General features: G+C 58.3%; 1 protein-coding gene across 1 annotated transcript in view; it reads right to left on the bottom strand.

The window, feature by feature from the left end:
• The window catches only part of APEH (acylaminoacyl-peptide hydrolase), a 9,075-nt gene extending 2,436 nt beyond the window's left edge, over positions 1 to 6,639 (bottom strand). The window contains exons 1-14 of the mRNA XM_006909099.3: positions 6,487 to 6,639; positions 6,279 to 6,411; positions 5,602 to 5,728; positions 5,099 to 5,192; positions 4,917 to 4,992; positions 4,665 to 4,828; positions 4,365 to 4,502; positions 4,177 to 4,268; positions 4,059 to 4,099; positions 3,857 to 3,978; positions 3,350 to 3,410; positions 2,077 to 2,174; positions 1,334 to 1,385; positions 425 to 513 (exon numbers count right to left, since the gene is read on the bottom strand). Of these exons, the coding sequence (XP_006909161.1) occupies positions 425 to 513; positions 1,334 to 1,385; positions 2,077 to 2,174; positions 3,350 to 3,410; positions 3,857 to 3,978; positions 4,059 to 4,099; positions 4,177 to 4,268; positions 4,365 to 4,502; positions 4,665 to 4,828; positions 4,917 to 4,992; positions 5,099 to 5,192; positions 5,602 to 5,728; positions 6,279 to 6,411; positions 6,487 to 6,498 (1,299 nt within the window). The 5' untranslated portion in view covers positions 6,499 to 6,639. The remainder of the gene's footprint in view (positions 1 to 424; positions 514 to 1,333; positions 1,386 to 2,076; positions 2,175 to 3,349; positions 3,411 to 3,856; positions 3,979 to 4,058; positions 4,100 to 4,176; positions 4,269 to 4,364; positions 4,503 to 4,664; positions 4,829 to 4,916; positions 4,993 to 5,098; positions 5,193 to 5,601; positions 5,729 to 6,278; positions 6,412 to 6,486) is intronic.
• Between the last annotated feature and the right edge of the window lie 8,275 nt (positions 6,640 to 14,914).

Below are 14,914 nucleotides of genomic sequence, written 5' to 3'. Positions count from 1 at the left end.
GTCACGGGGGGCCTGGCTGCCTCCCTGCCCCTCTGCCTCTGCCCAGAGTGGGAGGTGGGCAGCTTTCACAATGCTGGACCTTCATCTTTCCAAAGGGCACAGCATGGATTCCTGTTGTGGGCTGGTATACACAAAGGTACCTGCGCACACCCCTCCCTCCTCAGAGTCTAGGCTCTGCTGTCTCCCTGTGCCATTCCGCCTAAGGACTGGGCACTTTCCAGACACCCTATTCTATACAAGCAGACCTTAGCCCAGTGGTGCTTCCGTGGTGCCAGACCCTTGTGGACCAGGCTGGACTGGACCCACGTCTTGGCCTCTCACATGCTGACTGGCCACAGTCAGACTCAGGGGCCAGTTCTCTGACCTGGGGAACTTGGCCTGCACAGATCCCCCTGCCCCTGGCCTGGGGACCACTAACACTCACCAGGCTTGGGGGTAGGCTGGGCGTGGAGAACTGCACTACCATGAGATCCTCGTCAATTGTGAGCAGCTTCCAGCTTCCACCTGGCCCCCCTGGAGAAGGCAGATGCCACTAAGCACCTGGCAGGGGCCACCACCTTTCCCACCCAACTCTCTGCAGAGCCAGACTCCCTGGAGGCTCTACAGCAGGGCGCCCCTTCTACCCCGAGAAGCAATGGGATGCCCACAAAGGGACTATCACAAACACCCACGGTCCCTGGTGAGCCTCCTGCTCAGTCTACTGCGAATCCAGCTGACACTGGCTATATCCAGGGACTGCTAGATCTGGGGACACCCCAGACCACTATGGCACATCCCATCCACCCCTTGATGACTACAGCCTGCAGGGGTGGCAGCTAGACCCAGGGGGTTGGAGAAGTGCTGATTCTGGGCAGTGCGATCCAAGGAGATTCTGAAGCAGGGCCTGTATGACGAGATGCACTTTGGGAACGGTACTTTGCTAGCTTTGTGAGAGGTGAGCACAGTCAGGGCAGGTGGAGGACTCAACAGGGGCAGGATCACCAGGCCTGGGTAAGATGAGGGAACCAACACAGGGCTTCTCCCGGGCCGTGAGTAGCAGAGTTGCCTCTGCCAAAGGTATGGAGAGGGGGAAGGACGGGCAGACCTTGGCAAGAGGGAGTTCTGTGCATTTACGGAGTACGGGTGGGGGCCGTGTGGAGGCAGGGCCAGGATATATGAAGCGGAGAGCGGCAAGGGAGGCAGACTCTTGGTTAGGTAAGGGTGCGGCATGGGCAAGGTCATCATGAGACTATCAGTAAAGGCTACAGGTCACTGGTGCAGAGTGGCCAAGAGTGCCACTACTCCACCACATGCTTGAGCCCTAGTCCATCCCTGGCCTGGCTGGCCCACTCACCAGCCGTCAGGGAAGTCACAGTGCCCAGCTGGGTGTCCACAGCAAACAGGTCCTAGAGCAGAAAGGAGGCCACATGTGGCACCACAGCCAAGAACCCCATAGGTCCTGCCCCCATTTCCTCTCTACTCTCAGGGACCCCTGCGCCAGGCCAGGGCTGTGATCAACAGTAGTGATGCCTACTCAGTACAGTAGGGAGTGGCCTAAGGGCCTGGATTCAAACCCCAGCCCTGTCGCAATGTGCTGAGTGACCCTGGGCAAGGTAAGGAATGCCTCTGAGCCCCTTTAAGCCAGAATAAGGACCACATGATATCACATCTAAAAGAAGCCTGGCACACTGTGAGTGTCCCCACCCAGTTCCTGGGAGAAGGCCTCTGTCCCATCTCTATCAGCTCCCCATGTACTGTTTATTCAGGGGCCCACCCTAGTGGCAGCTGCCTTGTCCCTGAGCCGAAAGGACTAGTAGAAGGGGACTGTATCTATGCTTCACAAAAAAAAAGGCCAAGGGCTCTGTTGTAGTTACTACAGGATGCCAGGATTAAGGATGGCATCTGAGGCCACCAAGGCAGCCAACATCTCAAGGAAAAGTGAATCTGGGAAAGAGCCAGGCAGGGCCTTAAGGGCCTGGGAGACCTTGCGGCTTGGCGTTCCACCCACTGGCGAGCATATGCCACATATACCCTGGGCCCAGGGGCCGTGGGGGTTAGTCATAGGGGCTGCCTCTCAACACAGTCAGGACCCCTTACCTGCCGGCTGCGCTGAGCCGAGTCGAAAACCACTCTCTGGCTGTCAGCTGACCAGCATCCCAGAGGCAGAAGGCTGCAGTAGATCCCAGAGAAGTACTCTACGAAGGTAGGACAGAGAACTTCTCTGTCCTGGGGGCCACGTCCAGGACAGGAGGCGCAGGGGGTCGAGACTGAAGCAGGCAGGCCTGCTAGGGAATTCATCTGGGGCCCCTGCACCTGTGACAGGATGGCAGTCCCACACATGGGGGCACCCTAGGTGATGAGGACCTGCCCGGAGAGGGGGCTGAGGGGCGGAGGCCTCTGGAGGTCCCGGGGAGGAAGAGCTCGGGGGCTTCCGAGAGGAACCGCAGGGGCTCAGGGGACATGCCCTCGCCTTCCCGTGAGCTGTTCTTACTGGGCCCCTGGTAGGTACCAGGTGCTGCCTGTCCATTATAGTGCTCAGCGCAGCGCCTGGCACAGAGCGCTGAATAAACTCTACCCTTTGCTATCATCACTCATTTAACCGGCACTACAGTCCTGTAAAGGCACGGACAACCACCCACTCCACAGATGGAGAAATGGCAGCTCAGGGAGGCCAGGACATTGTCCAAGGACACACAGCTAATAATGGGGCAGAGCTGTGGTTCAGGCCAGGTCTCTACTGCTGCATCCCTGCAGCCCAAAGAGGAGGAGGCCATCCCTTGTCCACTGGACTCTGGAGACTGACCGGGCAGCCTGAGAAAAGAGATTCTCTCCCCTGACATCCAGGATCAGCAGAGCTGGGAGCACCTGAGACTGTGACCAGAGCCTCTTGGCCCAGGGCCACCCTCCCAGAGACCTGCTGCCTCAATGGCTTGGACTGGACCAGTGCTGGGTGGGGGGTGTGGAGCGGGATAAAGCAGCCCCCTTGGGCTCGGAGCCTCTGTAACAGGACGTTCCAACTAGTGCAGGTTCTGAGACCCCTGAAGGAGCAGCGGCTTTAGGCAGCCACCGGAGAAAGCAGAGAAAGCTGAGTCTGAGCTATAGCATGAGAGTGAAATGATCTGAATCCTCAGCCAGCTTGGGCTGCTCTGGTCTCAGCTTTGGGCCAGCTGGCTCCCTCTGTCAGAACCCTTCCCTATGGTGATGGCCCTGCTGCCTCTGGAGGCTGGACATGGGGCTGGCCCAGCAGGGGGGAGACTTCAGAAGGAACCCAGGAAGGAAGAGCTGAGGCGGCTGGCCCTGCCCCTGGATGACAGATGGCAGGAAAACAGCTTCAGGCTCCGCTGCACCCACCAGACGACACGCCCCTTACCTCCCAGCTGCCGAGGCACTACGTCTACCACCACCGAGGTGACCCTGGTATACCAGTCATACTGCAAGAGAACGCAATGGTCAGGCCCACCAGAGGACTGGCAGTGCCTGATCTATCTGCCTTCTGGTGATCTGGACCAGATGTCTGGAAGGGCCTCTGACTTTCAGTAGGGGCCCAGAGCTCTTCTCGGGCAAGGACTAAGACTGTAACTGCCTACCACATCCCAGCCCCTTGCAGAGCCTGCCATGTGCAGCGGAGAAGCGAAGGGAGGAGCATTCTTTTAGACAAAAAATGCTCTCAAGGCAGTGAGTCTTGACAAAGCAAAGTCCTCCGTACCAGCACTCAGCCTCCAGGCTCTGCCTTGAGAGGACAGGAAAGACTCACGCCATCCCTGCATCCAGGACAGGAAGTCCACTGAGGGGCCCCTGGGGAGACGAGGCTGACCTTCAGCTCCCATCCGCCATCCTCTCCTCTTACTCCCCGCGCCACCGCCCGCCTCTAGCTCACCAGGCACAGTTGACTACACTGATGATGGGGGATCAGAGATGGGTATTGCAGGTAGACGATGCGACACTGGTCTGGACTCAGCCGGGGAGAAGAGACAGCCAGAGAGTCATCCGAGAGGAGCTCTGGATCGGACGGAAATGTAAGCGTCGTGCAGGCTGACAGGGCCAGTGTCAGCAAAGCACAGGTGGGCGTCAGCACTTACCACACTTTCCCTCAATGAGATCCACATAGTACAGGGCTGACCTGGAACCACCAGAGAGACACTTAACTTCAAGGCCAGCATGAGCTGTAGGGCGCCCCGCCTTGCCCCACTTTCTCACCTGCGATTGGTGCAAAAGCGGACCCCTAGCCGGAAGGGCTCGTGCTGCCAGCCCACGAACACCACACCTGTGTCTCCAGGGGCCCAGAAGGCCTGTGAACAAGACCACAGGGCAGGTATGAACAAGGGGCAATGGCTCAGGCAGGGCGCCCAGCCTCGAGGAGTTATGTAGGTGGAGCCAGCGCTAACCTGTCCAGGGGATACACTCTCAGGGACTCCCTCAAGCACAGAGACGTTGCCGCTCTCGACATCCAGCACGCAGAGCACCGGAGTGCTTTTGGAAACCATGTTTTCTCCCCAATCTTCATAAAACACAAACTGATCCCCCTGAGAACACAAGATACTCAATACCTGGTCTTGCTAGAGCCTGCCTTGTCCCCTGGAAGCCAGTGCCTCCCCGGTTCTGACAGGCACAGTGTGGGCAAGGAGCGCACTGAGCCCCAGGGTTGCCCTGCAGGGCCTTCGGGAACTGGCCATGACCCTGAGCACCTTGATGGCCTCGTCTGACTTCTTCGGCCTAGCCATCTCGTCATCACTGCCACTGATGTCCAAAGCTTTGGTCTGAAAGAAGGACTCAGCCTTGGGGCGCTTCTTCTCTGCCACATACAACAAGTGTGTCTCCGAGTGTGACCAGGACAGGCAGCCAAAGCAGTCTGGGTGAGGAAGTGCCAATCAGGGGGAGCCCTGGGCTGAGGCTGCCCCTCCTCTCCGCCCTGCCTGCTCACCAGCCAGCTGCCTCACCGTCCTCATACACGGGCCCATGTTTCTCCAGCGCTGACAGGCTGATGCTCTTGAGCTTCCGGTTCTTCTCCCAGACCTGAGGACATCCAGGCATCAGGCTTCCTGCCCCCGCCTCCCCCAACAGAGCCTTATGTGTAGGCTGAGGCCCCAGTTGCCCACCACCTGGTCTCATGCAGACACACCTCCAGGAACTGCTTCTCCTCCCCAGGGCCCGAGCCTCCAGCCTTGCGCAGCACGGCCTTCATGGCGCCTGAAGGAGACTCTCTACTCAGTAGCCTGAGGAAGACATGGGGTGGCAGGTCAGGATCATCTCCCACCCAAAAATAGCCCCATCCTGCCCCCTTACTGGCCACAACCTCTTAGGCAAGATTCTTGAGGCTTGGGACCCACATCCATTCCTACAGCCCTTCTAGTCCCACCATGGGAACTGGCCTTGCCTCTCTTCCCTGGGGCTTGGGCTCTACTCTCCTCAGCCTCCCTGAGCTTCCATGAGCTCTACCTCAGGCCCGAGTCGGAAGCAAACCTCCAGTGTTTATCAGGCCATGTCACTAGAGATTGCATGAGCTCCCAAGGGGCAGGAAGCTGGCTCCTGGACTCATTTCTGCACACAGGCACATGGTGGGCATTCCTAAAAGCCTTGAAGATGGCTGTGGCCTTGCTCACAATCTTCCTCCCTCAAACTTACTCGCCCCGGGTTTCCACACTGTTGCCTGCAGGCCCTGCAAACACCACTGAGTCCCCATCATGGAACACCAGATACTGGCGGCAGAATCGAATGTTCTCCATACGGTCCAGGTCCCTCTGAGTCCACTCTGTGAGGAAAGGCATGAGACTGCTCAGCCTAACCCATCCCGGCACAGGCTCCCCCCACCCACCCCAAGGAAGGCCCAGCCCACCTCCCTCAATCTGTCTCCAGATATTCTGGGTGCAGAATAGACAACACTTGGTCACAACTCAAGCCTAGGCCTCCAGAGTCTGAGGTGATGGCCCCTTGGAGAGAAACCACTACTGTTCCCAGCACCCACCCCGGAACCTTAGGGGCATCCTGGCGGATCTGAGATAGGGTGACAGGGATGAGCCCCACAGGTCCCACAACCAGCACCCAGGTCTAAATTCTACTCCCACCCTCTCAACTCATGCACTCATGGGAACCGTCCCATGACAACCTGAACACCGTGAACAGCCCAACCCCCACACACCTGTGTGCACGAACCTCTGGGGGGGTGCACCCTTCCACCCTCATTCTCTCCAAGACCCGTCTTCCTCCACACACCTGTGTGCACTGGCAAGCATCAGGCCCCGCACACCCCCCTCCTCTCCACCCGAGTGGGCCCGCCACCGGATTCCCCTCCATACACACACCAGTGTGCACAGTCCGGTAGCGCCCCCCGTACTGCGTGGTGACCTCCGGGCCCAGGCAGGCGGCGCTCAGCGCGGGCTGGCGGCTAAGGCCCCGGTACAGCGCCGCCGCCTCCTCGGGCTCGCTCAGCAGCACCTGCGCAGGGGACACACTAGTGTCAGGCCCGGCCCGGGCTGCAAGGACCACGGGAACCGCGGGCCGAGCCCTCACCTGCCGCTCCATGGTCACGGTCGGTGGCCGGGGCGAGGCGCGGCGCGCTGGCTCCCGGAAGTGAGGCTTCGGGGGCGGAGCCCGGAGCGGCTCCCGGGTCTCTGCTCCACCGAGCCGCGCGGTGGGAGGGGCAGGACTTCTGATGAATGGGCAGGGACCGTTAGCGGAAGGGCGTGACCTTCGACCCCGCGGGCGCCCTGGAGGGGAGGGGCAGGGACCTCGAGGACCGGAGCAGGCCTTTTAGGGCGCACGAGGCTGCTGAGAGGCGGAGTCAGGGGCCAAGCTCCAGGCCTTTTTACTGGAGAGGAGGGAATGGGACCTCCGAGGAGAGGGGGCGACACCGTGGAAACGGAATATAGGAGTGGATCTTCGGGGAGAGACGAGATCAGTGAAGAACGATAGAAGCGGGTGAAGCCTGAGTCGTGATCAGACTACGAAGCGAAAGAAGCTAGACGGGACGGGGTGGGCCAGGCCCTAAGCAGCCGGACTCAGACCAACGAATCTTTGACGATGAGAGCCGGGGCGGGGCTGAGCCAGGGAGGGGTCTGGTTGACCCAACAGCTCGGTGAGGGGCGGGGCCTAAAGATCCCTCCCAGCAGGGACCCCCCCCCGACTCCTCCCCTCCTCCCCCGGCCACTCTGGGGCAGACTGTCAGGTCCCTCCTGAGTCTACGAGGCAAACATTCACCAGACGGTGCCAGGCCCTGGCCTGGGTGGGACTCGCAGGCAGACGGAGAGAAGGACCGAGATCTGCACCCAGTGAGCACACGGAGCCCTGAGATAACCCCCTAGGGTGCAGAACAAAGAAGGGCGGGTGCTGAGCTCTCAGGGTATCGCCTAGGGTTATCGGCCACCAGGCCAACTCCAAGGGCTATCTGTCCCTGCAACCCTCACCCGCCGCGGTTAGTGGCATCGTGAGCTGGTGAGTCTCTGCCTGCCTCCCCAGTCCTCAACTCAAGCTCTTGGGTGCAGTGGGCCTGGCCCTGGTGGGGTCTGGACTGCGCCCAGAACCAGAGAGCCTCCCGTGGAAAGAAGAACTTGGGCAGGCAGGGTCCCTCAGTACAGTGGCACAGGACTGAGTGGGCTATGATGGCAAAGGATGACAGGAGAGGCTTGGCAGCAGTCAGGTCAGCAAGGATGTCTGCCCCCTTCTCCACGTACTCTGAGCCTGGCTGGTCTTCCGCACCTAAGGGCCCTGGATCCTTGCACCCTGCCTTGCCTTTGACCAAGATCCCACCTGCCTGGCCAACAGCTTCCCTGCCCGCATCAACCACGTCGGACTAGTTAAGTAAAAACAGTCCCCACTTTCTGAGGCCACTTGCATTTGTGAGTAACCAATGTGGGCAGGATGTCAAGGCCAGAATTGGGAACACAAAGAGTGGCACCAGCCATCAATTTGGGTGGAAAGGTTGGAACTGGGATGTTTATCAAAGTGTAATAGGAAAGCTGGGGACACGGTGACTGTCCTTCAGGGCATGTGCAGTAAACCGGCTGTAAACTCATGATGTAGCTTTCTGGAGGCTGAGCATTGGAAGATAGCCACATAAGTACCTGTGATGAAATGGGAGGTACACACCTTCTGACTTCTGTTTAAAATGAAAAATAGAAAAACAGGAAGGACATGCATCAAGATACTACTCTGAGAAGACCAGAAGCAAGGCTGATACTCTTTACTTATCTGTTTTTAAAACTTTCTAAAAAAAGCTTCTAGCAGCTCTGGGTTACTTTAGTAAGGAGGTTCTCCTGTTCTTTTAGGGAAGGGCGAAGGGCTGGCAGCCCTAGGAGTTTAGGGGCTGCAGTAGACAGCAAGGCAGACAGATGTAGGGCTTGTTGACAGCACCAGGGGGCAGCCCCTGCTTATCTGTTTCCCCAGAACCAGGCCACAGAAAACTGTGCAGCCTGGACACTCAGGGGCTAAGGAAGCACCGTCCCTCAATGGTCTGCACAGTGAATTAACCACCCCTCCAGGTCCAAGCTTGGGACCTGACCTGGGGTGCCTTCGTGGAGGGCCCGCTGACTCTGGACAGCTCGGCGTGGACGCAGCCCTGGCCCTGCCAACACGTCTGCATCTTTGCTCTTTTCACTCTTTTCCTTTTAACTGTCAGCAGACAGGACTGTCACAGGTTTGGGGATTTGTTCCTCCGGCTAAGCCTTCCCATTTCAGACACCATCCCAGAGACAGTCTGTAGGTTGTTTATATCAAGTCCTTTTATTCTGATACCACAGAATTACCTTGTCACAATACAGGGGGAGGGACACTGAAGTACCACGAGTTCTCACAGAGCACAGGAGGACGGCACACGTTTCACAAGGTCATGTGGAGGACTCGGGTCATTGCACTTACAACTGTAAACTTGTTTGTTTGACTTTGTACAGCACTCTTCCCCCCTCAAATAAAGAAGGAGAGAAGGAAAGAAAGGGAGGGAGGGAGGGAGGGAGGGAAGGAGGGGAAAGCAAAAACAAGACATGAAAGCTAGCGGAGGAAGGCGCTGGGAGGCCACCCCTCTCCAGGGCACTGCACTTGGAGAGAGGAGCTGCTTTGATCCCAGAGGCTGAATGAGGCAGACACGCACACAACCCACTCGCGCGCTTGTTCACATGCACACACAATATCTCACGACTTCCACGGTTCTCCAGTGCCATCCCAGTACACACAGCAGCAGGGCTGCGGGTACCCAGGGAGACGGAGGTGACATCTCTGAGGAGTTTCAGTTGATCAGGCCTGTCCACGATGACGAGTATTTACAAAATGGAGGGAGGGGATCATGAGAGCAGGCAGGGGCCAACAGGTCAAGACCATGCTGCCATGGCAAAGGATCTGCCTGGAAAACTCCCCACAGGCTCCAGAAGACAGGCCACAGTTGCTGCCAGTGCTGCCCTCACCTCACGGGCCCTGAGACCATACACTCTTCCCAAGGACTAAGCAGAGGGTGGAGAAGGGGTGGTGTCACTGCGAAGTGAGTGTATTGGGCCCTGAAGTGAGCAGAGGAGGCGATGCCCTTGCTAATGACACTGGGGAGGCAGGTATGGAGAAGGCCTGGGCTGCATCCCACAGACCCTGTACCCATTTGGAGATGTGTTTGATGCTCCTCATTGCCCAAGGCACCAAACGCTGGTCCCTTAGCCTCTGGCTGCAGTACCCCCAGAGCCACAGCCGCTTCTACACAAAGGCCAGGACACCCGTGGCCCAGAAGCCTGTTTCAGCTACCTTCACAAGGGGTGATCAGTACAGATGTTTCTTGTGGGCACACTGTAGGGTGGGGAGTGGCAGAAGTCAGAAATTTCAAATTCAGAGGGCTTGGTCAGAAAGGAAATTTGCTGAAAAGTCAGTATTTCAGAGCCTGAGACTGGCTCTGATGGAGGCTGACCTGTCTGGTCCTTGTTCCTGGTCCCAATCCCCTGGCCTTTAGTGAGAAGGATTACTGACTCGGGCCCCCATGTATCCGACCACTAGGCACATCCTCACATCGACCTGGCCCTGGGTGGTCAGAGGTGGTCAGAAGTGATGAAGGGTGGCCTCCCTCAGCCCAGGCCTGATCTCGGATGAGGCAGGTGTCCTATGGGTTGGGTGAGGCCCAAATCCTGGAGGACCAGGGTCTCAGGCCAACACAGAGGCCGATAGCCTCTTGTCCCACCCACAGCCGCCAGAGGTGTGCCAGGAGCCTCTCTGAAAGGACGCATGGACCTTGTGGGAAAGCATGAGAAATGTGGACCCTGAGAAGTGCGCGACGCAAACCAGAGCCATCCGGAGGGGAGCCGAGCCTGGAGGGGCCAGGCGGCCACTGCCTGCTGCGCTCCAGGCTCAGTTGTCGAGGAGCTGGTGCGTGGCAGGATTCTCGGGCTTCAGAGATGAGTGTGGGCAGGGGTTCTGGCAGAGAAGGTCACAACAGGACTCTCGAAGTTTTGCTGTTGAGAAGCCTCCCAAGAAACTCAGCTTGAAGCCACTGTCTATACGAACACCTGCTCTGGTCCAAGATGACATTGTCAGCTGTTCTCACCATAAGTGCCACATATCCAGCTCTTCCTGAGCATCCTTTGACCCCCTGGACCCAACTCTTGGTTCATAGACCTTTGAGCCACCTAGCTACAGAGGAGAGGCATGGAGCAGTACAGTCAGGAGCTGGACTCCCTAGGACACGGCAAGGCCCGGCTTTGCCCTTGAGCAGCGCATCACTGGGAAGGGACGGCCTGATGCCTCTGGCTCAGGGCTGGGGTAAGAAGGGGAGCGACTTACAGGTGGAAACCTTCAGAATATCACAGGAAACCTGAATGTTCGCGCGCGCGCACATCGTGCGCAGACTCCCCCAGCGTGTCCACTCCAGAGACTCCTTTTTACCTGCCGCCTTGGTCAGAGAAACCTGCAGGGCATGTGGGGTTTCGCGCTGCCTGGCCCGCAGCCCAGCATGCTCAGGCGACAATTCCAGCAGGTCCTCACTAGCTCGTGCAGAAGTCAGCTAGAAGCGCTCCTGAAGGAGAGGTTTCGAGGCAAAAAGAACTCCAAGCAAGAGGGTCGAGCATTTAAAATGGATGAAGTCGTGCAGAGAGGCTGTGAGCTGTGCATGCTCCACTGCGGGACAGGCGGGGACTCGCCTGACAGCAGCGAGTCTTGCCACAGGTCAAACATGCCACAGACTGAGAATTTCACACACACGGGATCGAGGTGGGCTGGGGTGGGGGGTTTGATATGAGCGTATCTATCCAGTTTCTCAATTGCACGTTTGCAATTAACTCCTTATACATAACATGGAATTTATTAAATATTAACAGTTGTCTTTGAGGGTTTATATTTCATTGCATAGAACGTTAGAGATGAGACTTGTGGCTGTGCCCAAGATAAAAGGAAGTCCCAAAGGGAAGGGCCTTGGGGAGGAATGCTGCCCAGTCCGCCAGGTGGACGGATGGTGCCACATTTCCCAACACGGGGCTCTGGGCCCTTCCTCGGCTGGCAGAAGCCCTGGCCCCTCCGCTCCGAGTGCGCCCACTGGTGATGGCTTAAGAAGGACTGGAATTGCACAGTAAACAGGCGGGCTGAGGGGCCTCCCCAGACCTCGCCCTGGGGTTGTGCTCTTGGTGGCCTGCTGCCCACTATTGCTTCTAAGTCAACTTTCTCCCTGTGCTGAGCAGGGACAGAGCAGAGAGGAAACCAAACCATCGGTCACAGGGGGTGGGGGAGGGGAGAGGAAAGGAGGTGAGCAAAGAGAGAGGAGAGGAGAGAGGAACAAAAGAAAAATGTCTATGAGGTATACATGTAAATCAAACTGAAATAATTAAGGCTGTTCTTGAAATCAAAAGAAATCCCCAGGTGTACAAACGAGGAGCCGGCTGGTCGAGACAATGGCGGTGCTGCTGGGATGCTCATGATGTCTGGGGGGGATGGCTTAGAGATGGCGGCAGGCGTGCTAGCACACTGCCACCCATGGGCTGGGAGAAGCCTCAGCCGGCGCCCACGCTGCTTTTCGGTGCTATGGCCTCGTATTTCATCAATAAGACAGTGTTAGGTCCTAATGTTTGTAAAGTTCTCCCAACCCCACACTAGCCACATGGAAGTCTGCTCCGATGTCACCCGGAAGACAGGGTGAGGGGGGCAGGGCCCTGTGGCCACGGAGGGGTCCGGACCAGCTGGAATGTGAAGGAAACAGAGCCCGGGGCCCCGCCCTCCGTGAAAGCCCCTCTCCAAGGCTGTGGAAAAACCTCTGGCATCGTGGAGGGTGGGCGGCATCGGTGAAGCAGGCGGCGTGCGCCCAAACTCTGTGTATAACGCATTGGGAGCCCGGCTGGCCGGGCCGCAGAAGGCGGCTGCGGGAGGAGCAGCAGGGCCCACGTGGCAGGGTTTCTGGAGGGGGCTCCTCCCTCCCGACCACGGCGACGCCTCGAAGATGGTGCCCCGGGGAGGGCAGGGTCTCTGGAAAGACAATCAAAGGTCCCCCGGGCCAGTGGTCCCACTCGTCCAGCAGATGCTTCACCCAGGCAGCTGCTGTGAGAAAACATCCTGCCTCAGCTGAGGCTACCTGCCACGTCCCACCTGGTGAGTCTGTGGGCCAAGGGCTCGGCAGATCGGAGATGCTTGGAGGAGAAAAGGAGGGAGGAAAGGAGAGAAAGAAGGATTTTGTGAAGAACTGTGGCGGCTGCTCCCCGGCCCTGTCCTCTCAATTGTCTGTCACCTGTCGATGGCCTGCCTCCTCCGCACACACCCGTCCCACCCACTGAGGCTTGGGGACACGGGTGCTTGGGCAGCTTTGAGGTCACAAAGAGAAGGACAGGAAGAAAGAAGAATCAAATGGGCCAGGAAGGGACAATAACGTAACACAAGTTGCTTTCTGTTTTGCTTGAGTGAGGAAGACAGGATTTTGTTTAAAATGGCAGGCCTCACCCAGCCTACTTGTGAAATTACCATAAAAGACATGAGGACAGGGACACTCACAGAAGCGCTGCCTGCTCAGCCCAGTCATTGGCCAAATGCCAGAACTCACGGGAGATTCCTTAACTGCAAAGTTACCGGTCTCAGTGGCCCACCCACGTCACGTGGCAGGACACAGAACAAAGCCATGCCTGTGGCTCCCCTCCCTCCCCAGTGATGGAGCCCCGGCCCTAAACCCAAGGTGGGTACCGCGGGGAACCTGGCCATGAGCTCCCTCTTCCCTCAGCCCAACTGCTGATTCCACGTCTGTTCCGGGGCCACTGTGAGGAAACATTTGGCCGAGCAGGACAGCAGCAGGGAGCCTGCCATCGCGGGGCTCAGGCGGGAAGAACACTGCGGGTGCTGCCTCGTGGCGACTGAAATTAGAGCACGTTGCAGGCTCTTTGGCTACAAAGCCCACCCTAGCTGGCTCCCATCCCTCAGCCTTCACCCTGGCCACCTCCGGCTGTGCAGGCCTTTCGTCTGTCCCCGAGGCCCGCCTGTCTCATGTGGCATCAGAGCCTCTGTTGGTGCTGTCTCCTCACCCGGGGACATCCTGCCTCCTCTCCTCCCTTGAGCCTTAGCTCACACCACCTACTCTTCTAGAGCTGATCCCTCTGCCCAGAACCCTGCATCGTGGGCTTCACAGCACTTAGCGCCTTCAGAAATTACCTTTTAAATCTAATTTTTAGTTTTTAAAGTATTTATTCTCTGTCCCCCTCAATGGACTGTCAGGGCAGAGACTTGGTTTAGTTCCCCGCTGTATCCCCAGCATGTGGAACAGAGCCCGGCCACTACCTAGGGCTTGACAAATAAATGAGTAAGCGGATGGAAGACTGGGCCCTTCCAGTCCCTCCGCCGTTCCTCTAGAGACAGGAGGCCCTTTCTGTAACACCCCAGCCCCTTCCCACCAGCAGGCCTGGCTGCAGCAGGGCTGCCTTCTGATTGGCTTAGTGACCATTTGGCCTTGCTGCACACATGCCGGCCTCCCATGAGAAGCACCCAATTGTCTGTACTCAACCTGAGAGGCGGCCAGGGAGAAAGGACGAGGGCCCCAGGGCCGTGGCATGTTAGGAGGTGGTTCTCGGCTGTGCACAGAGCAGCCAGGCCACCCTCCCACCATCCTGAATGACCTCCTCCTCCTCCCCTACAGAGGCAGGGCCAAAGCTGGAGAAGCTTCCAGGAGGAGGCGTCTCATCCTGCCTTGGCCACTGCAGCCCAGACAGAGCCAGGGCTCCCATCCTGAGGCCCTTCCACTCTCCCCCTGGGCTGACCTGGCCTGGGGCTGAGACTACCTGTCCTGGTGACCTCCCTTTCCTCTCTGTCCCTTTCCAGTCAGCCTTTCTGCTCATTCTGCTCCTCCTTCTTATGTATGGGTCATGAGCTCAACGTGTGAAGTCAACAGTGTCTTGACTCCATGCCCAGTGGTCTCTTCTGGGCCAGTCGCAGCTGAAGGAAGCCCACCAGGCCCTTCCTAGGCCCCGCTTGTAGGAACTGGGTGGGTCTAGTCAGCCAGGCCATGGCCAGCCGCGCCCCCCGCCCCCCAGTCCTGACACTCACTGTTATACGCAGAGTTCAGAGCTGCGCCCAGGCCTCGGACTCCAGAGATTTTTCCACAGCAATGGTATCGTCTCCCTTCGTCTCTTCGAGAGCCTGTGGAACATTTACAGAGGAGGGCTGGGGGGAGCTGTACCCCAGGCCCCCCCAACCCAACCTAAGGCCAACTCAGCTGCAAGAGGGACAGGGGGTGGTGGAGCAGGACAAAGGGACAGGGGCCCCAGCTTCCCTTTGCTGGGGACCTCCACTGAGTGGGCCGCATGTCGGGGCCTCTGTGCACAGGGTCCCTTCTCCTCCTCCTCCCCCACCCACACTCGCAGGAGAGGACACTGCCGCTCTGGCCACGCCACCTGCTGCTGAAGACCGGACTCCTCGTAGAGGGCCCCTCAGGACTCAGAGCCCCCACGTGAACACCTCAGACCTTTCCTGGGGGAGGCTGGGTACAGGTAGCTCATACTCACCCTGCAGGGCACGG

The sequence above is a fragment of the Pteropus alecto genome, unplaced genomic scaffold, assembly GCF_000325575.1.
Source record: "Pteropus alecto unplaced genomic scaffold, ASM32557v1 scaffold53, whole genome shotgun sequence".
NCBI lineage: Eukaryota > Metazoa > Chordata > Mammalia > Chiroptera > Pteropodidae > Pteropus > Pteropus alecto.
This window is presented reverse-complemented; position numbering and strand designations above follow the sequence as displayed.